Source organism: Podarcis pityusensis (assembly GCF_964106645.2).
Source record: "Podarcis pityusensis genome assembly, chromosome: 6".
Classification (NCBI taxonomy): Eukaryota; Metazoa; Chordata; class Lepidosauria; order Squamata; family Lacertidae; genus Podarcis; species Podarcis pityusensis.
Window position 1 is genome coordinate 82,238,055 of NC_138030.1, and position 22,646 is coordinate 82,260,700.

Consider the following 22,646-nt stretch of genomic DNA (forward strand, 5'->3'; position numbering starts at 1 on the left):
TATCCTTCAAATCTAAAAACGTTTGAGGTGCAACAGTTGGAGGAGAAGAGTGACAATCCCTGAGCAAATAATAAATCATAACCTGGTGCTAGAAAGATTGTAGAGTGCTTGTAGCCAACAGAACAGTCACATCTTCCGTATCTGTTTCACTAAATGAATTAACAGCTAAATGAATTGATGAAGCTTCTACAAAATGTTCCACATAATAACTGGGCATATCAGATCCTGTGTGCTTATAGCAAACTGGCTGTGGCTCCTTATGGACCAGTAGGCTCAGGGAAACGCTCAAGATTTGCAAACGTCCAAAAAATCTTTGATGGGTGTGGGGAACACCTCAATGGAAGCCCAATGAAGACTGAAAATGCTCAGTGGTGACAGAAGGCTAACTGGCTGTTGAGATAAGAAAACTTTTTTGAAATGGAATGGAGTATCCTGGAAAGAAAAGCGATTAAATAAGAAAGGGACTGTCTGGCACAATCCAGAAGCACTTCACACTATATTTGCTGCAAGTCTCACTTGTCCTGTGTAATAATGATGGTGGATGGTCAGATACTATCATGTGTTGCCCGAACTCTTGGTAAAAATGTCGATTTCTTCTTTTGCCTTCCTAGCATTATTGCTGATACTTCAACACTGGAAAAGCAGAAAAGGCTGGTAATACCCTCAAGGGAGAAGAATGTCCCGCTTTTCCTTAGGACGTCCCTATATTCATCAGAGAAATGTTGGAGGGTATGAAAGGTCCCTTCACTTCAGGAAGCAAGAAGTCTGCCGTTATATTTATTTAGTACAGTCATACCTTGGTTTTCAAACAGCTTAGTTCTCAAACGTTTTGGCTCCCAAACGCCGCAAACCAAGTAGTGACTGTTCCGGTTTGCGAACATTCTTTGGAAGCAGAATGTCTGATGGGGCTTCCATGGCTTCCGATTGGCTTTCTGCAGCCAATCAGAAGCCGTGCTTTGGTTTCCAAAAATTTTGGAAGTTGAACAGACTTCCGGAACAGATCCTGCTTGACTTCCAAGGTATGACTGTACTAGGGGCTGCAGCCTCTGCTCATGAAGCCCACCCACCCCTTTTATAATTGTCTTTCCCCCCCAGACCCCTCAATCTGGCTCTCAGAACTCTTCCCAGGCGACACTCCTCTATGATCCTCACTTTATACCTCAAAAAATACTGCCTAGTTGGGATTTGTCCTCAAATCCTATGATGGTCTTGATCATCTGGAAGAGGGTAGAGGGGCGTTTGTGCATGCTCCCCCACACATGCAAATTAGCCTACGGTATACAGTGGTACCTCGAGTTAAATACGCTTCAGGTTACATACACTTCAGGTTACAGACTCCGCTAACCCAGAAATAGTGCTTCAGGTTAAGAACTTTGCTTCAGGATGAAAACAGAAATCGTGTCCCGGCGGCGCAGCGGCAGAAGCGGGAGGCCCCATTAGCTAAAGTGGTGCTTCAGGTTAAGAACAGTTTCAGGTTAAGAACTGACCTCCAGAACGAATTAAGTACTTAACCTGAGGTACCACTGTAAATGTAAAAAAATAATTTTGTTGTTTCATCTGGTTTTGCCTTTGGGCCTGCCCACCTCCAGGTTATTTCCTCCAAATGCTACCTTTTACAATCCATTATTTTTGCAGCAGAAGCCTGATGAACTTTGCCGCGTGGCAACAAGTCAATGATTAATTCGATGGAACTAGACAAGGTGAAAGACCTTTCCAAGGACAGCCACCAGACCTATTTGCTAAAAAGTCCAAACTGGTCATAAGTTTTGACAACTGCCTGGAATACGGACATGAACGGTCTGAGTTACGTTGTTCTGCTCCTCCTGTGGAGATGCTGTATTTTCCAGCAGTGTAAGTTATTCAAGTCAAAATAAGAATTCTTTCAGGCAGAAGAGGGATGGGATATTGGCTTTGGAGAAGTTTCCCCCCCCCTCCCAAAGAGGTAATGTAGAAATTTTGTACATAATAAATTAATAGCCACCCTTCCAAGAGAAATATAAAACTAAAACATGTCTGGTGGAAATGTTGGGATTTGCTACATCCCTTACCAGTTTAAAGTTTCTTTAAGATTTATGTTGCATCTCGTATCTACTGGCCAATGAATGCTTGTTTGTTGCTTAATGATGCTTAATCAACTTCTAATTTCAGTACAATAAAGGCTGTGAATGCACTGGCATATGTTTTTATTCTTCCTTCACTAGGCTTAGACATGTTCAGATTTACCCATTAATTTCTCTCACCCTTTCCTAACTAAAGACTTCTGCTCGGTTGATTACTGTGGTGTTATTTTGTTTGGTGTTTTGAACATGTTTGATGGCATCAGAACCTGGCATAGACAGAGGTTTAGTGTGAGGTTCTTGGTTTTTTACCATTCTGTTCAAATCCAAAGTGACGGTGCAGTGGCAAGCACTGTGGAAGATCCAGGATGACAGCAAACTCTTTGAGCTAAGGGGCGTAGGTCAGAAATTGTGCCGACTCAGAAGAAATCGCCTTGTGTAGACATGTATCAGTATCAGCTGAAGGAGCAGGTTCCATCAGTGTTTCTGCTTTGCAGCATTCCTCTATCCATTAAGTAAGGGGGTGAGGGGGAGAGAGTTCATTTTAGCTATGATAAACCACATCCATTTTTTAAATCTTCCACTTGAAATCAGTTCTACCCCCCAGAGAGACATGCATATTTTTATTTTTTTAAAAAGAGTAACTAAAAACAATAGAATACAAACAGTATAACAGAAACTGCTTATAAAATTAGTGGCAAAAATATATATATTTTAAAAATGTTATGTACTGAAGTTCTCACCCTGGGCCAGCAGGGGGATACTGTAGATAGTTATGCAAATAAGGGATCGAAAGTGACATTCAGTGATTGGATAGTTTTAGAAAATTGTTACAGTTACGTTGTACTGGAGCTCTATATAAGCAGGCTGACTGAACCCTTCAGTTCAGTTCTGTTCTGGCCTGTGAATAAACAAGAGCTGTTTGAAGAATTGCTGTGTTGTCTGATGTGTTCACCCACAACTTAACAAAAAACATCAGTGAGCCACTCTCAGATAATACTTTGATGAGTAAATGAGATGGACAGCTAACCTCCTTTCAGAAATGAACCTCAGCATCTGAGTGCTGCTACATAGAAGGCCTGTGTAGAATAAGGTTACCAGACGTCCCTGTTTCCTGGGGACAGTCCCCAGATTTACAAATCAGCCCCCTGACAAAACCCATCTATTTAGTAGGAAGTTGAAAAGTGTCCCCGGATTCATTGGGGAAAAAAATCTGGTAAGTTCAGTGTAGAAGTCCCAGTTCTTCTTGTCTCACTGGGTGGAGAGACATCCAATGAGGTCTACCTTGTTGCTCCCGCCATAATCCTGAAATACATTTGAAGAAGGTCTTGTAGCCAAGTGGCCAAAAGACCTTCCTATGGCAAAGCTAGTTTTCTGAAACCCCAGCATAGTGGGCTTATTGGATTTTGGAGTATGCAGAAGATCCCAGATCCACCGTGCATGCCTGCAGAGGACCACAGTATTCATTCGCGCAGTTGTTATCCAAGCCTGAATTTTGGTGCGGTGTTCATTTCCCCCTGTGCCATACATTGTTTTGAGAGGAAACAAATACTATTACTACTTTATTATTTAAACCCTGCCCATCTGGCTGGGTTTTCCCAGCCACTCTGGGTGGCTCACAACAGAATATGAAAAAATATGATAAAACATCAAACATTAAAAACTTCCCTGAACAGGACTGCCTTCAGATGCCTTCTAAAAGTCAGATAGTTGTTTATTTCCTTGACATCTGATGGGAGGGCATTCCACAGGGTAGGCGCCACTACCGTCACTTCTCACAGTGAGGGAACTGCCAGAATGCCCTTGGCGCTGGATCTCAGTGAACGATGGGGGTGGAGACGCTCCTTCAGGTATACAGGACCGAGGCCGTTTAGGGCTTGAAAGGTCAGCACTAACACTTTGAATTGTGCTCGGAAACGTACTGGCGGCCAATGTAGGTCTTTCAGAATCGGTATTATATGGTCTCGGTGGCCACTCCCAGTCACCAGTCTAGCTGCCACATTCTGGATTAGTTGCAGTTTCCAAGTCACGGTCAAAGGTAGCCCCACACAGAGCGCATTGCAGTAGTCCAAGCGGGAGATAACCAGAGCATGCACCACTCTGGCGAGGTAGTCTGGAAACAAAGAGCTCTTCCGTCCCTACTTCTGAGGATGGGTCGCCTGAGTGTCCTTTTTTTTGTTTTTTGAATGATTACAAATTTTGTGAACTCAGCCACCTGATTTGCAACACATCCGAGGCAGATTTTAGGGGGGGAGGGGCGAGACCAGTTCGGTCACATTGGGCACAGAGCCTCAGGGGATGCCACAACTATTATTTAGAATGGGGGGCCCCTCTGAATTTTAGCATCGCACAAGGCACAGCTGAAATTTGAGACCCCAAGTTCTGCTGCTGAACTTATTAAGCAGCTGTGCTTCTTGTGGAAGATATTCATTGACATGCTGCACTCATAATTTTTTAAATAAATAAATAAATAAATAAATAAATAAATAAATAAATGATGTGCTGGTTGTCCTCCATTTAAAACTTTAGTAATTGATAAGACCAGGTTGCTGAATGAAATGCTTGAACCAAATGGACAAGAGACTTCTGCACTATGAGCCAAGTTGTTGTTGGATCACTGTTTGTTCCCTTGTATATATAAAAGTAGCTATAGGGGACGCGGGTGGCGCTGTGGGTAAAACCTCAGCGCCTAGGACTTGCCGATTGCATGGTCGGCGGTTCGAATCCCCGTGGCGGGGTGAGCTCCCGTCGTTCGGTCCCAGCTCCTGCCCACCTAGCAGTTCGAAAGCACCCTTAAGTGCAAGTAGATAAATAGGTACTGCTTTATAGCGGGAAGGTAAACGGCGTTTCCGTGTGCTGCTCTGGTGCCGGTCGCCGGAGCAGCTTTGTCACGCTGGCCACGTGACCCGGAAGTGTCTGCAGACAGCGCTGGCTCCCGGCCTCTAGAGTGAGATGAGCGCACAACCCTAGAGTCTGCCAAGACTGGCCCGTACGGGCAGGGGTACCTTTACCTTTTATAGGTGGCTTTGGAGTATAATATCCCTACTTCCCTTTTCCTTTCCACCAGAAATACAGTCATACCTCGGGTTGAATACGCTTCGCGTTGAGCGCGTTCGAGTTGCACTCCGCGGCAACCCAGAAGTAACGGAGTGTGTTACTTCCGGGTTTTGCCGCTTGCACAGACGCTCAAAATGACGTCATGTGCATGCGCAGAAGCGGCAAAAAGCGATGTGCGTGCCGTCGCTAGTTACGTTTACCTCTAGATGCGAACGGGGCTCCGGAACAGATCCCGTTCGTATCTAGAGGTACCATTGTAGCAGATTTAGCTCTTGATGAAAAGCACATCTTTCTCAACATGACAGAATGTGAGTTGGATATTATATTGTTTTTCGGATGAATGAGTAGATGAGAGGGATAAATGTTTCAACCTCCTGATAAATGACAGAGTTTACCAGTTCAGAACTGAATACTTTACTACTGGCATTACTGCAGAATTAATCTGAGTTCCTCCATCAACAAAAGGTGGTCAAGTCCACAGCTTGCTACCTTCTTTTTCACATTCCATTTCTTTCTCTTTCAGTCGCAGTATTTCCGGGACAAGTTCCTTACGAACACCTGGTGGACCCCTTGACTGATTCTGGTAAGCTGGAGAACGGCACCAATGCGAACGTCTGTTAGGGCCCTAATCTTTTCAGCGTAGAATCTTAACCAGGGTTAAGGAAGTGAAGTGATATGTACCTAGAAAATGTCTCCTATGGCCCCAAGCTCAAGACATCACAAGCAGTGCTCTCACCAATTTTTTCATTTACTGTACAGTGGTACCTCGGGTTAAGTACGTAATTCGTTCTGGAGGTCTGTTCTTAACCTGAAACTGTTCTTAACCTGAAGCACCACTTTAGCTAATGGGGCCTCCCGCTGCCGCTGCGCTGCCAGAGCACGATTTCTGTTCTCATCCTGAAGTAAGGTTCTTAACCCGAAGTAATATTTCTGGGTTAGCAGAGTCTGTAACCTGAAGCGTATGTAACCTGAAGCGTATGTAACCCGAGGTACCACTGTATTTGGAGCTGCCACACTGACGTGCTGTCAGGCGTCAGGGAATCCGATCCCTCACGGTAGACTTCCAGGAATAGATAAACAAGGAAAGCTCTTACCAATGTCTTTTATTCAATCATAGCTGTCAACTTTCAGATTTGAAAATAAGGGGTCAGCAGCCTCACATGTCCCGGGGACAGTCTACGGGATATCTAACAATCTGGGATAGCAGCGGGAAGCAGAGGAAAACGGCGCTGGAATAAGGGAATTTCCAGCAAAAAAGGGAAGGTTGACAGCTATGTATTCAATATTCACAGAGAGAGGCAGCCTCTTGGAGTAATGGCATAGCTGTCAACTTTTCCCTTTTCTTGCAAGGAATCCTATTCGGAATAAGGGAATTTCCCTTAAAAAAAGAGAAACGTTGACAGCTATGAGTAATGGTGCTGCTCCGAGTGAAACCCCATCCCCTCCATCTCTCCCATTATACATCATCTCTATGGTGGCTGATCTGTGCCTTCTGCCTCTGAACTCTCTGCTCTCCTACTTTCAATGCCTGCCAGGTTTTGGGAGGGGGGGGTCTGGCATTCTTTCTAATGACACTGAGTCTGTCAGCTGTCTCTCCCCTGGTGCTGCTTCTTCCTGCTCCTCTCCCATTATTTCCTAGCTTTCCCCCTCTTCAGCCTCTGAGATGTGACCTCCCGCAAACCACTGCTGTAAATCTAGACAATCTTCCTCTTCTCTGGAAGGTTCTGGAGGAGGGGAAAGAGGTCTTCACCATTCCTCCTCCGATGTCCAGTCCCTGACATGTGCACATCAAATGTTAATATATTTGCTTACTTAGAAAAGAGCAGGGCTAAATAAATATGAAGAGCCAGAGTCAAACACCAGTGATAATGTATGCTCCTCTTTGCAAAAGCAAATCATAATCAAGTATCCTAATTGTGATTTCAGTTCTCTGAATGATGGTCCAAAACATAGCATCATTCACAACCAGCCAGTGTGGTGTAGTGGTTAAGAGCAGTAGACTCGTAATCTGGTGAACCGGGTTCGCTTTCCCGCTCCTCCACATGCAGCTGCTGGGTGACCTTGGGCTAGTCACACTTCTTTGTAGTCTCTCAGCCCCACTCACCTCACAGAGTGTTTGCTGTGGGGGAGGAAAGGAAAGGAGATTGTTAGCCGCTTTGAGACGCCTTCGGGTAGTGATAAAGCAGGATATCATATCCAAACTCTTCTTCTTCTTCTTCACACACAGGAAGGACATAGCAGGCTGGGGGGAAGGCCTTAGTTTGCAGAAGTGTATATTTTTTAAAACACTTCAGGAAATAAAATCCAAAAATAGCTTTAACAAGTACTGGGCATGTTCAGCGACCATGGAATGCATGCTGTGTGTTGGGAAATGGAAAACCAGATTGGAGGGGGCATGGATTAGAGTATCCTGAGTAGGAGCATCAGGATGAAGGTCCCACTTATAGTAATACTACAACCTTAATTTGTCTAAATGGATGCTTAGGGCAAAAAAGTGGGGCAGGACGATTCTTCCAGACAGTACAGAATATCTCTTTGGAACTGTTCTAGAAAAACATGTGTTGGAAGAAACACACCTCCAATGAAAAAGTTTATTGGTGGTAAAAATGGCAATGGTAATGTGCCTTTTACAGGTCATGTATCTTCACAGGCACTGAACATTCTTTTTCTTTTTTTAATAGAAGAAAGTGTACTGTTTTCCCCAAAATAGCTTTAGGATGTGACTATTAATAATGTGAACATTAATTTGTCACCAATCATTTAAATGTTTGGTGGTGGTAGGTACTTCTTTTTAAAAAAATGTTTTTATTTTATTTTGACAAAGTAATAACCATAAATAAATAAGAATAAAAAATGTGCACCCCACCACCTAGACCATTCCAGGGTAACTATCCAACCTCCTAAAATTTCAACACCTCTTGCGGTGGTTTGACCCCTTTCCGTTTTAACAGTACCAATTCTACAAACACCCTCCGTATCTCCTCAGAATCATTTCTCCTGCATGGCACCGGATATTCGGTCTTTATCAGATAATTTCTAGGCACAATCTATTGTTATTGTTGCACACCACCCCAATCTCCAGGGGTCTCCTCAGAATGAGGGACAGCAGAGACTGTGGTGTCTTTATGATATATGGTTTATTTACACAGACATACAACCTGAGTCTACGATGGAAGGGTTCACAGTAGTAACACCTCAAGAGGGTCTTGCTTCTCCCATAGCCTTGGATTCCAATTGAAATCAGGCATGGTTCTGTCTCCCAACTGCCAAGCCTGCAGCCTGCCGGCCTCTAGCTTCTAGCTCATATAACTCAATCCTGCACTCTGGCATTTATCTTTCTAACTCCTTTCTTTGTTACCTTAATACCATAGTTAGAAGGCCATTACCTCACCAAGAATCTAGCCTGGCTGTTCCAGGAATTGAATCCATGCTGGATGCAGGCATTAGAAGGGGGCTCAGGCATACAGCCTACCTCCACCCAAACTATTCTTGTTATGTACTGAAGTTCTCAGCCTGGGCCAGCAAGGGGATACTGTAGATAGTTTTCATTCAGGTCCACATATGCAAATAAGGGATTGAAAGTGATGTTCAGTGATTGGATAGTTACGGAAAGTGGTTACTGTTGCATTGTAGTGGAGCTATATATAAGCAGGCTGGCTGAACCCTTCAGTTCAGTTCTCTTCTGGCCTGTGAATAAACAAGAGCTGTTTGAAGAATCACTGCGTCGTCTGATATGTTCACCCACAACTTAGCAATTCTTATCATCTTTCATAGCACCAATGAGTGTGAGAGAAAGGGAGTCAAAATTTATCAGGCAAATTGTAAAGAAAGTACAGATCACAGTAGCAATCTGAATCCTCCACATAGCTCCAATTATTTTTTTCATTAAAAAGAAGCAGCAGGAGACCTATTCACAGATCTCCTCTAATGCCTTAGATGCTAAGACTGAACCTGGGATCTTTCAACGCATGTGCCCTACCACTGACCAATGGCCTTTCTCTAGAGACATGTGCCAACAAAAAAAGAGTACTGTGGCACCTTGTGGGTTCATAACAAGATAGATGTTTGGGGGGAGATGCATGATGGCAGGTAAGATGCTAACTGATCATATATCTACTCTAGAACCCAATCAAAGAGTTTATAGGAAGATGCCTTACATCATTTTGTTTCATTTTAAATTAAGATGAATTCCCCATTCTGTTTGCTTTGCCTTTCTAGGTGTACAGTGTATTAGTATCTGCAGTCTGGCATTTATCATAGTGTCATCTGCTATAACAACTTCTTCAATATTTTCATTGTAGAGTCCCCACTAAATTGTGGTCCTCCACCTAATGTTGATAATGCAATGACCCTGGCCTCCTCAAGACGAGAATTTGTACATGGTTCAGCTGTTTTTTATCAGTGCTACAGAATGTACGAAATGGAAGGCACTCCACGTGCAAGATGTTTACATGGTCAATGGGTTGGCGTGCCCAGATGCCTTCGTAAGTATAAAATCGATCATCGTTCATTCTTGTTCTATTAACAAGCCTAGAGTCATTATAATGGACGTGAAGTCTGGCAGTGTGGCAGAGATACATGGCATCCTCTGGCTAGCCCTCCCAATGTCAGAGGCCGAGGGAAAGAGTGGACCTCTCTTCTGCAATGTGTGGGTGTAGCCTAAAAGCTACAGTAAGTGGCAGATAGTACATTTTTACTTGATGCCATTGACCAGCTCGTTCAAGTGAGTTCTGCATTGCACTCAAAGCTATTCCTACCCAGCCCAGCCCAGCCCAGTTTAAAAAGAATTCATCTATATACATGATTACCGTATTTTTCGCTCTGTAAGACGCACCTTTTCCCTCCTAAAAAGTAAGGGGAAATGTGTATGCGTCTTATGGAGCGAATGCATGCTGCGCAGCTATCCCAGAAGCCAGAACAGCGAGAGGGATCGCTGCTCTCCCTCTCGTTGTTCTAGCTTCTGGCTTAGCCCCTCAGTCGCTCCCCCCACTTCCCGGAAAAGCCCCCAAGAGCCGTGTTCCCCTTAAAGAGCCGTGCGGAGCATGTGTGAGGCTCTTTGGGGCTTTTCCCCGAGGAGGGAGAAGGGCAGCCCGTCAGTGACAGGCTGCCCTTCTCCCTCCTCGGGGAAAAGCCTGCAAGTGGCACACACACGTTCCACGCGGCTCTTGAAAGGGAGCGCTGAGCAGAGCCTGGGATGCATACAGGCTCTACTCAGCGCTCCCTTTAAAGAATTTTTTTTCTTGCATTCTCCCTCAAAAAACTAGGTGTGTCTTATGGTCAGGTGCGTCTTATGGTCAGGTGCGTCTTATGGGGCGAAAAATGCGAAGTTTTTCCTTTCTGTGCTTTTCTTCAGAAACTTGTCGAGCAGATGGTGCTGACATGGAACGTAACAATATCAAACTGAGGTCGATAACTAAATCCACATCCATGAGAGCGTCTGACTACTGGATGCAGTTTGAGTGCAAATCAGGATTTCGAAAGGATCCATCATCACCACCTTTTATGAAACAATGTGTAGCTGGGCCATGGGTATATCCAAGATGTATCTAAATCAGTAAGTCTTTCCATGGCAGCAGAGAAATCATACCACACGTATTTTAATATCAGTACTATCACCACAGCAACTAGCAGCAAGATTACTAACCGTTTCTTTTTTCTTTTAAATTAATTTGTATTAGTTTTCCAATTTTTAACAAATCAATCCAAATTATTTAAATTTAATACAATTTTTTAAAAAAATAATTATGGTAGGTTTCCTGCTCCTGTTACAAACATATGTCCATTTGCTTCCTGATGATGGCACTTCATTCTTCTTCTTTAATCACCTTCTCATCTTTTTCATTGTTTTAATCCATTTTCATTGCTGGCCTTCTTGTTTTCTTACAATCAGCAGCTTTGTTGCTTCCCAAACACATAAGAGTCCATTTCACGTGTGTAATCCTTCCAGCACTCTGTTCCCAGACCTGGTGTGTAAGAGACAGTTTATTGCCATCGTCCTTTGTCCATTCACATTCCACTCCTTTGAAAACATTCCTTCCGTTGTTCAAGGATTTGCTGGGCTATAAATAACTCCCCAACAAGATACCTGCTCCGCCATTAAAAATCTGGGGATTATTTTCCTCAGCCCGCAGTTAAAAAGCAAAGTCACATAAATAAACTCCTGCCAGTTATAATTAGCAGTCCTTCATCTCACCAAATAACTCCTGCCAGTTATAATTAGCAGTCCTTCATCTCACCAAATTATTCTCTCTTCCACTCATGGTCCAGCCCAAATATAATTTGAATTTAGTCTGTCCAGCCTCGGTCAAAAGGGGAGTGTATAGAAAAAATTGTAAAATCCTTAGTTGATCATAAATCAATAACTCCCCTTTCTTCCTCAGTGTCAAACAAAACGATTGTGCATGATTCATTCATTTTGCAGGGGAAGTCAAGAAAGAAAAAGACCATTTGGGAACCCTATATGGTTTCCATTATAACCGTTTCATTGCCACTGCTATTACTAATAGTATTTCTAGTGCTTGATTAGATGGCCATCTGCGATCCCAAGCTATCCTGCATTTATTTACATTTCTTTTGTTTGCTACTTATGCTGAGTGTTTTAAATTATTGCGGCGATTCCTGAATGCACATGATGAGGGGTAGCGCAGAAATAATATAAATAAATAAAATAAAAAATATTGACCGGGCCAGATGCTGGCTATATGGAAAGTCTCGGGCAGGGGTCACCAACCTGTTTGGACCGGTGGACACATTTTGAACATTGAGGGAGTGCTGTGGGCGCTAGTCACAAAATGGCTGCTATTGAAGCCTTATTTACCTAGGGATCCATCAGCCACGCCATCCCCGGACCTTGGAGGGAACAAAAGTACCAGGAAAGCAAAATCTTCTTTGGAGAAAAAGTTTATTGAAATCTGTGCACAGAGACAATATCTGTACACAGAGACAACCAGTTGGATAGCTCCTGAAAATATACTGGCTGTAAAGCAAGACACTTCAGCAAACTTTCTTATACTCTCTGAGCACTCTTCCCCCTCCCATACCTTCTCAAATTATTCCCTTACATGGCACATCTATATTGCTTGCTAAACACATTTTATTGCTTGCTAAACATTCCTGTCTTTCTATTTTGCTTGCTAAACACATTTTATTGCTTGCTAAACATTCCTCCCCTCTCCTTTGTACACGTGTCTTTTCTCATCTTTGCATTAGTAAGCATAAGACAGGAAAAGGGGCCTCTTTAGCAGGCCTGGTTAAATCTGCACTTTTGACCCGCCAGCCAAATTTAGTAGGTCTGGTTAGTTATTGCTAACAGCAGCGGTTTCTTGCTAGCTGGCTAGGCAGGAAACGAACTTTTGACCTGTCAGCCAAATTTTGCAAGCAGTCACTGGCGGTGTGCTAACTGTCTGGCCAAAATTTGCAGAAGTAAGATTAGCACAGGATTAGCACAGGAATTTACTGCAGATAGTATTTGAGAGCAACCTTTCTTAGGTACAAAGTTCTAAGCACAGAAAATATTGAGAAACCTTTTCCCATCTCCCTTTACTCCCTCCTCTTCTTTTGAACAATCTATTACTTAGATTCGTTCTGGGGTAGGGGTCTATATTCTCTCATTACAGCAATCACGCGAGGTCCCATCATGCGAGACATCATCTTTCCCATCATATTCTGCAAGCATTGCATCAAGCACGGAATACAAAAGCAAAAAAGCAATAGAAGCATTATTGGGCCTATCACCATACTAACCCTGTTGGGTGGATTGAACTCTCGTGCTGCCTCCCTACTGACCAGAGCATATGGAAGCTGAAATCCTGGGGTGGCAATTCTTACTGGCACTTGTTTAGCAATTTCAATGCACACCTGGTTAAGGCTCCCACCCCTGCAATACTTGCATTAAGATAGGTTCCGTCCCATCTAACGCCTGGATTAAGATTAGAACCTGGTCCATCAGATGAGGTTGGTATAGTAACCTCATCAAACCCGTTTCCAGTAGTCAATGAGCACGCCATCTCTTACCACCGGCAAGACGAACCAGTCGTAGCAGAGGCCAGCAGGCCAGTAAGGGCGGTATGGCTCGGTAGGGTCAGGGCTGTGGGGCATAGAGCAAATCAATACAGAATATAACAGAAAAAAAAAGGAAAAGAGAAAGTCCTTATGAAAGTATTAAATGTCCTGGTGGACTTCCTGGATCAGTCCCGGCACGGGTTTTCACGTTGGGGACGCTGCCCGCGGGCGTCCCTCCCATCCATTTCTTCAGCTGTGCGTTGAGATATATCAGCAGAGCGGTCATCAGCGGAGGGTCTGGAGATGGTCAGCCGAAGGGGTTAATCAGGATTTAACTGCACAGTTCAATCTATAGTGGTCACTCTGGTGTGGTGGACCCAAGGGGTGATGCCGGCGAGTTTCACGGCGGTGGGTGTGGAGAGCAGGACGGTATAAGGTTCCAGCACGGTTGTAGCTGCGTCCGTGCCCAATCGTTTACCCACACTTCATCACCGGCTCGAACTGATGCAGCCAACACACAGGGGTTGTGAGCCTGGGTCCACCTGTCGAGACAAAAGAAAACTCGGAAGAATATCTGGACTTAATTATTCAATTGCATATCCTGACCAGCATGTGGGGACAACATTCTGACATATGGGACCGGTCTCCCAAGCACAATTTCAAAGGGTGACAGGTGGGTTCGCTTTGACGGGAGACTGCGGACCCTGAGTAATGCCAAGGGCAACATGGTCACCCAATTAGACCCGGTTTCCTGTGTCAGCTTGGACAGCTGATTCTTTAGAGTCCTGTTCATTCTCTCTACCTTTCCAGAACTCTGGGGTCTATAAGCAGTATGCAGCTTCCAGTTGATCTGGAGCGCTTTTGCCAGTCCCTGTAGGACTGCATGAACAAATGCTGGTCCATTGTCAGATCCTATGGACCTTGGCAATCCATAGCGAGGGATGATTTCCCTAAGCAGGCACCTGGTTACTTCAAATGCCTTTTCAGTCTTTGTTGGCCATGCTTCGGCCCATCCGGTGTAGGTGCACACTGCCACCAGCAGGTAGCGGTGTAGTCCACAATGGGGTAATTCAGTAAAGTCCACGACAAGATCTTCCATAGGTGCAGTTCCACTGTGCTGAACTCCTGGGGGAGCTAGTGGTCCGGTTCTGGGGTTATTCTTTTGACATAGCAGGCATTTCCTGGAAACCTGGGCTGCCAGTTGGTAGAGGTGGGCTATATAGAAGCATTTCTCCAGCTGCTTGGTTGTAGCATCTGGTCCTATGTGGGTTGAATCATGGTATCTCTGAGTAACCTGCCGAGAAAGGGACTCTGGAATCCATATCCTGTCATCAGGGGTAAGGTACCATCCTTCTTTGGACAATGTCAGCTCCTGAGCGTCTGCAGTGTCCCTTTCCTGCTTCGTATAAGCTGGCTTGTCAGTGGTGCTTAAAATCTCTTCTGGGACCAGTGCTCCAATAACCGAGGCGGGGGCCAGTTCTTGGGCTGCTTCCTTGGCCACTCTGTCTGCCAATCGGTTTCCTCTGGCCACTTCTCCTGGTCCAGTCTTGTGTCCATAACAATGGATAACTGCCACTGCCTCGGGCTCCCATACAGCATCCAGAAGGTTCAACAAGGCTTGTGGGTGGGCCACCTGGCTTCCTCTGGAGGTAAGCAAACCTCTTTCTTTCCATAAGGCTCCATGGGCATCTGTCCCTTTGCCAGGCTCAGGGCTCTGGTAAGCGCAGTTAGCTCTGCCAGCTGGGCCGATGTTCCAGGCGGGAGTGACTTTGCTTCGATCACCTGGTCTTCCAGGGCTACCACTGCATAACCTGCCTTCCGGTGTCCAGCCTCAATGAAGCTGCTTCCATCCATAAATCATGATGGCCACTGGGGGTCTGCTTCATCTTTAAGGTCAGGCCTGCTAGAATACACCTCATCCATTACTTCAATGCAGTCATGCGTGGGCTCCTCACCTACTCCTACCGGTAATAGGGCAGCTGGGTTGAGGGTTGTGGTGACTTGGAATTTCTAACGCGGATGTAGTAGCATCTGACATTTCCTCATTTTAGCCTGGGAGAGGAAATAGGTGCCTTTCGGCAGATGGCACGCTGACTCTTTCCTAAGCGGCCTCGCCCTCCTCTTCTTCTTCTAACGGTGGACCTCCCGTCTTCAGGGCCATCAACTTCTTTGCCTGGTACTTCTCCTTTTTTCTTCTGGGCCTCTTCCTCTCTCTGATTATAAGTGGTTTGGGCTATTTTCTAACATCCATTTCAGGGTGTGGCCCATCTGGATTTTTCGGCAAATATCGGGCGCTGCTTGGGCTACAAAGGCAGTTCTTATGATAGGGGCATGGATATACTGGCGGTAGGCTTCCTTCAGCTTCTTTAAGTAGGCTCCAGGGGCCTCCTCTGTTCCTTGCACTATTTCTCTGGCCTCCACAAAGTTGGTGAGTTTTCTGGCTGCCCTCCTCATGCCATTTAAGACATTCTGGCGATAAGTGGTGAGGGTATTTTGCCCTTCAATGGTCTGATAATCCCAATTCAGTGTAGTTTCAGGATATCCTGTTGCAACAGCTTGATCTCCTGCCCCCTGCGCTCTCATGTGTGCTTGGGCTTCAGCATGAATTCGCCTATCCTCCTCTGTAGCTAGCAGGGCATCCATCAAATATTGCACATCATAAAAAGTGGGGTTGTATGTTTTAAAAAATTCCCTCAAACAGCTTAATGATTTTGGCAGGGTTTCCTTCAAATGAAGGGTTTTGGTTCTTCCAATTACAAACATCTGCACTAGAGAAGGGGACATGTTGAACTGTATAAGTTCTATTGGGCACCACCCCGTTAGGTCCCGTGGGGGCTAGAGGGTCATACACTCTATGGAGAGGCATCACTCTGGCCGCGCCCTCCTCCTGTGTTTTATGTGCCCTATGGAGGGTCACTCTTTTCACTGCCTTCCCCACTCTTTCTGCCACTTTCTTCTCTGTTCCCCTACACATCCCGCTGTTTTTAACATATGGGGACTGACGTCCACTTCTCCTGCATAAGGTTCCACATACTTTCTCAAACGTTCTGCCTGTTCTTATTATCACCTATCAACTTAACTAATCTTTTTACAAATTCCTCATCCTCACCATCCTCTTCTCGTTCCTCCCTTTCTCCATCCTCGCCCAGGTCTACCAATGCATTGTCCACGGGATTGGGGGCTGGGCCATCTGTTCCCTGTGGCGGGGGTGGTGCCAGGGCTGTTGCCGGGGCATGAGGTGGTGGGGCATCAAAACTTTTATCTTCTTCCCTCTCTGAATCCTGGAGGACTGGGGGGTTGTCCTCCTGTCTTCCTGACTGAGCAGATACGGCTGCCTGAGACTTTTTGGCAGCATGACTTCAGCCAGGAGGGGGGGGGGGTTCTGTTCCACATTGGTCTTCCATGTGGAAATGTAGGGGATTTGATCAGGGTGGACATTCAAAATGTTCTGATATAATGGATTAATGAGTTGCAAATCAAGGGTCCTGATGGACGGCCAATTTGTTATTTTGGGGTGGGCCAATCTAATTTACACAATGTCCTCATCCTCCCCTCTCATCAGCTTGAATCCCCAAAAGCATTTCAAAGGGGTACTTTTACTTTGGCCAGAACCCATTTCTTCCAGATACTTCACACACAACAGACCTACAATTGCTCGGCCAAGGGGACACTAAGCCCTGGCCCACACTTGACAATTCAGCCACTAGAGTATCTTGACATGCAACATACAACATACAAAACACACCAATATAATTTCAACATGTAACACACTAAACACACCAAAATAATTTCAGCATGCAATACACAAAACACACCAAAATAATACTGCGCAACCAATCCCCTTATTCCTGGTGGCTGGCACTCTACTGCCCAACCAATCCCCTTATTCCTGGTGGCTGGCACTCTACTGCCCAACCAGGTGAGGCTGATCAGACCTCGCCCCCCTTTTCCTTGGGGGCCCACGCCCTTTCCCTTGGGCTTACCTTTTTCCGCTGCGGACCTGTCCCCTCGGCGCCGTCCTCTTTGTTTTTCTCCCTCAACAAGATGTCTCCACTCCAGAACAGTGTGGCTGGCTCCCCCCACGAAACAGGTGGGGTGCGCACGGAAGCCTGCAAACGCTGCTGAGCTGTTCACCTTGGTTGAGCCTGGCCCTCCGGTCCGTATTGGGGAGAGGGCTTATCCCGGACGAGCCCCCAAAGAAATGAAGCCTTATTTACCTAGGGATCCATCAGCCACGCCATCCCCGGACCTTGGAGGGAACAAAAGTACCAGGAAAGCAAAATCTTCTTTGGAGAAAAAGTTTATTGAAATCTGTGCACAGAGACAATATCTGTACACAGAGACAACCAGTTGGATAGCTCCTGAAAATATACTGGCTGTAAAGCAAGACACTTCAGCAAACTTTCTTATACTCTCTGAGCACTCTTCCCCCTCCCATACCTTCTCAAATTATTCCCTTACATGGCACATCTATATTGCTTGCTAAACACATTTTATTGCTTGCTAAACATTCCTGTCTTTCTATTTTGCTTGCTAAACACATTTTATTGCTTGCTAAACATTCCTCCCCTCTCCTTTGTACACGTGTCTTTTCTCATCTTTGCATTAGTAAGCATAAGACAGGAAAAGGGGCCTCTTTAGCAGGCCTGGTTAAATCTGCACTTTTGACCCGCCAGCCAAATTTAGTAGGTCTGGTTAGTTATTGCTAACAGCAGCGGTTTCTTGCTAGCTGGCTAGGCAGGAAACGAACTTTTGACCTGTCAGCCAAATTTTGCAAGCAGTCACTGGCGGTGTGCTAACTGTCTGGCCAAAATTTGCAGAAGTAAGATTAGCACAGGATTAGCACAGGAATTTACTGCAGATAGTATTTGAGAGCAACCTTTCTTAGGTACAAAGTTCTAAGCACAGAAAATATTGAGAAACCTTTTCCCATCTCCCTTTACTATGGGGGGGGGCATGACGTAACACAAAATAAGAGAGAGTAGTCTGGGCAAGACTAGAAAAAGTTTAACCCGCTTGTTATACAGCTGTTGATAGAACAAAATTCCCATTTCCCTAATACCGATTCTAAATGAAAGCCAGGCTGCCATCCCATATACGCTTACCCTGCCTTAAAACCCATAAAACAGGAAGAATACAGTGGTACCTCAGGTTAAGTACTTAATTCGTTCTGGAGGTCCGTTCTTAACCTGAAACTGTTCTTAACCTGAAGCACCACTTTAGCTAATGGGGCCTGCTGCTGCTGCTGCGACGCCAGAGCACGATTTCTGTTCTCATCCTGAAGCAAAGTTCTTAACCCGAGGAATTATTTCTGGGTTAGCGGAGTCTGTAACCTGAAGCGTATGTAACCCGAGGTATTACTTTTGACTGGAAATGTATAACTAGAACTATCAGCTTCAGTGAACAGTAGAGCAACCAAGATGGACTAAAATGGATGACATTAAACTCCATGTCACTTTGTAACTTTTTGATGACTCTCATTGACAGTCTGATGAGACCTCAACGTCCTGGAAAACATCAGAGCATCAACATAATGAAGATGATGATGAAGAAACAATGGTGTCTTGGCAAATGTGGAATCATAACATTATTGAAAATGGAATGTGCTGGAATGTTTTCCAAGTGACCTGAGTAAAGAAGTGCTGGAAAAGCAGGAGTCCTGGTTGTGCTTTTCTCCCAGATAAACATAGTCTAGGTCTTAATGTGGGTTAAGCAATGTAAGTAATGAAACAAAAATATATATGGGGAATTCCACTCTGCTACTCCTAGTTCCTTTCAATTAGCTGAAGAGTACCTGATCTTGGCCCACAGCGATGACTGGGTAACTATGATTTTTATTCAAAAGTGCTAAGTGTGCTAGGAGGTTCAGAAATTAGGATATGCCATGGAGCTTAGAAATTCTGCCTCATGATTTGATGAGCTGGAGGCCAAATCTTCATTTAGCACCAGAAATGACAACCTGTGATCGCTTTGTCAATGCAAGTATAATGCTATATATATGCAATCTTAAAAAAATTTTATTTTATAAAAGTGTGATATTACATTGCTTTGTTGCTTTATTTTCTTCAAATTTTATGAAGACAATAATGCTCCTTAAATGAAGCATTGCACACCAATAAATTGATTGATTTGCTTCAATTGCAATTGTGAGTCTGTAGTCTTTTATCACCGATTATTTATTTTTACTTTGCAAAATTTCTATACTGCTTGACTGTAACAACAAACAAATCTCAAAGCAGCTTACGAAATGAATAAAACAGTAAGCTTATCAGTAAAAATAGTTATACAGCTGTTTAAAACATTAAAAAACCAATTAAAACCAATGATTAGTTAAATACAGATTAAAACAATGTCAACATTCTACACATCTGGGCAGCCTTTTTGAAACAAGGATGTTTATTATTATTATTAAATTTATTTATTTGATTTTTAAAATCAAAATTTTACAGAGATATATCAAACATAAATCATGAAAACAAAATTCCAAGGAATCTCCTGGACTTGCATCCTCCCCTGTGTGGGTTCTATTATTAATCAGTTCCTCCCGCATCTTTTATGATAATCCAAACCCTTTACTTCTTCCATTATGTCCAGAACCAACTTTAAACTACAAGTGCTATTCCAATCCTACTAACGATTATAACTGTTTACAGTGGTCTTTAAGGTAAGTTATATATGTTCCCCATTCCTTATTAAAATTTTGGTCTTCCTGATTTCTGACTCTTCCAGTTATTTTAGCCGTTTCAGCATTAACTTCTTCTGCCATTCTTCTCTGGTAGGAACTTTATCTTCTTTCCATATCTCAGCCAGTAACATCCGCACAGCCGAAACAAGGATGTTCTTGTTGGCAAATTTTCCGGGGGGACGGCAGACCCCCAGTACCTCTGAGCGTCTCCCAGTAGGCACGTCTCTGGAATGGCATGTCCCTTCACTCCAGAGTGCCCCTCTGCGACACTTCTCATATGAAAAGTGCACACAAGTCTTCCGGCATCACACAGCAAGAAGATAGAACCATCCATAGATCTAAACTACACTTTATTCACAATATATACAGAGAATCCATAATCACGTCTTTGCCCTCCAAACTCTGGCAGAAAACAGAAAGCATACAGCAAAAGTGAAAGTACAGTCCAATACAGTGGTACCTCAGGTTAAGTACTTAATTCGTTCTGGAGGTCCGTACTTAACCTGAAACTGTTCTTAACCGGAAGCACCACTTTAGCTAATGGGGCCTCCTGTCAGTGGCGTAGCGTGGGTTGTTAGCACCCGGGGCAAGGCAAGTAATTTGCGCCACCCTAACCCGTGGATTTTAGCACTCGAGTCTCTTCCACTAGATTAGCGTGCCCCCCTCAGATGTTGCGCCCGGTGTGGCCGGCCCCCCTTGCACCCCCCACGCTACGCCACTGCCTCCTGTTGCTGCCGCGCCGCCGGAGCACGATTTCTGTTCTCATCCTGAAGCAAAGTTCTTAACCCGAGGTAATATTTCTGGGTTAGCAGAGTCTGTAACCTGAAGCGTATGTAACCTGAAGCGTATGTAACCCGAGGTACCACTGTACTGTGGTACCTTTGGTTGCGAACAGGATCCGTTCCGGAGCCCCGTTCGCAACCTGAGAGGAACGCAACCCGTGTCTGCACGTCTGTGCACAAGCAGGTCGTGATTCGCCGCTTCTGCGCATGCGCGTGATGTCATTTTGCGCATCTGCACATGCACGAGCGGCGAAACCCGGAAGTAACCCTTTCCAGTACTTCCGGGTCGCCGAGGGACGCAACCTGAAAAGACGTAACCTGAACCGAATGTAGCAAGAGGTATGACTGTAACACTCTCAGACGGAAGAGATAAGACAGTCTTCCATTCCCACACTCTTCTCAGACATCTCATGTGATTTATACTAATCACACTAGCCAGAATCGGCTACCTAAAATCCTAACAGTTCTTAGCAGGCACCGAAAAAGCACAGTGAAGATGCCCGTCTGAGGTTCATAGGCAGAGAGTTCCAAAGTATGACTGATGCCACACTCAAAGACTGAGCCTTATTCCTTGTCCCACTGGATTCCTCATGAGCAAAGTGAATCCCAATTAAGTCCCCGATTGCAGCAAAAAGCATTTCCCCACCAAGAACTGGGTGTGCAGTAGATTCGATGGCTGTTCCTCCACAGCTGCCTGTTTCTGCCTTGCGGTAGCTGGATTTGCAATACAGTGGTGCCCCGCAAGACGAATGCCTCGCAAGACGGAAAACCCGCTAGACGAAAGGGTTTTCCGTTTTTGAGTTGCTTCGCAGGACGAATTTCCCTATGGGCTTTCTTCGCAAGACGAAAATGTCTTGCGAGTCTTGAGATTTTTTTCGCTCCCCCCCCCCTTTTTCTAAGCCGCTAAGCCACTAATAGCCTTTTAGCAGCTAAGCCGCTAAGCCGCTAAGACTTTAATAGCTGCTAAACCGCTAATAGCGCTAATCCGCTAAGCCGCTAATAGGGTTGCTTCGCAAGACAAAAAAACCGCTAGACGAAGACACTCGCGGAACGGATTAATTTCGTCTTGCGAGGCACCACTGTATTGCCTCTCCTACCAGGTGCGGCCAGGCAGGCACCTCAGGCGGTAGAACTAGCCTCCACAGCTACTGCCTCCTTGCCCGCTGCTCTATGGGGTGCTGGCTGCTACCATATTCACCACCTCTGTGCACAGACACCCCCTTTACTGTTGCCACTAAAAGTAAAAAAGGTAAAGGACCCCTGGATGGTTAAGTCCTGTCAAAGGTGACTATGGGGTTGCGGCGCTCATCTCGCTTTCAGGCCGAGATGTCCACAGACAGCTTTCTGGGTCATGTGACCAGCATGACTAAACTGCTACTGGTGCAACGGGACACCATGACAGAAGCCAGAGTGCACAGAAACGCTGTTTACCTTTCCGCCACAGTGGTACCACTTCATCTACTTGTACTGGCGTGCTTTTGAACTGCTAGGTTGGCAGGAGCTGGGACAGAGCAATGGGAGCTCACTCCGTTGTGGGGATTCAAACCACTGACCTTCCGATTGGCAAGCCCAAGAGGCTCGATAGTTTAGACCACAGTGCCACCCACGTCCCATACCTGCCTCCGGTGCTGCCACCTGCCATAGCTGCTGTGGCAACTTCCTCTGCATCTCTGGTGGTGGGCAGGCAGGGAGGATGATGTAGAGACGGTGACCTTTTCTGTTTTGCTTGAATGTCAGGGACTGGCATTCTGGCTCCTGCCTTGTGGGTGGTGACATATCCCATAAATCACCACTCCCCACTCCTGGTCCTCTGCCTCTCCCACAAGCTTTTCAGAGCCCTGCCACAAAGGTGGAAAAATCTCCCCCGCCGGCCTTGTCTCCTGCTCAAGACCCTCTTGGCACAGTCAAGGGCTGTTTTGTCGACTTCATCTAACCCTTTCATCTGGAAATCCTGGTTTTCATCTCCATCTCACTCTGGTACCCAGTGAAATGTCCTTGCTCAGAATCTCCATCAGGGTCCATCCATTGACAGTTAGTCCCTGAAATGGTTGCTTAGCAACGGGA

The 22,646-nt window shown here is 45.2% G+C and overlaps 1 protein-coding gene and 1 long non-coding RNA gene across 2 annotated transcripts; one reads left to right on the top strand and one right to left on the bottom strand.

Moving 5' to 3' along the window:
- Positions 1–1,713: 1,713 nt before the first annotated feature.
- LOC308479614 (complement factor H-related protein 2-like) lies at positions 1,714–19,253 on the top strand. Its single transcript, XM_081010356.1, has 5 exons — positions 1,714–1,851; positions 5,638–5,697; positions 9,416–9,598; positions 10,468–10,668; positions 18,603–19,253. The coding sequence occupies exons 1-4, from the start codon at positions 1,791–1,793 to the stop codon at positions 10,662–10,664; spliced, it is 501 nt and encodes a 166-aa protein (XP_080866482.1). The 5' UTR covers positions 1,714–1,790; the 3' UTR covers positions 10,665–10,668; positions 18,603–19,253.
- Positions 10,755–22,569, bottom strand: LOC308479616. Its single transcript, XR_013987759.1, has 2 exons — positions 22,199–22,569; positions 10,755–11,077 (listed from the first exon to the last, which is right to left on the bottom strand). It is a non-coding gene; the product is annotated as an uncharacterized lncRNA (long non-coding RNA).
- Between the last annotated feature and the right edge of the window lie 77 nt (positions 22,570–22,646).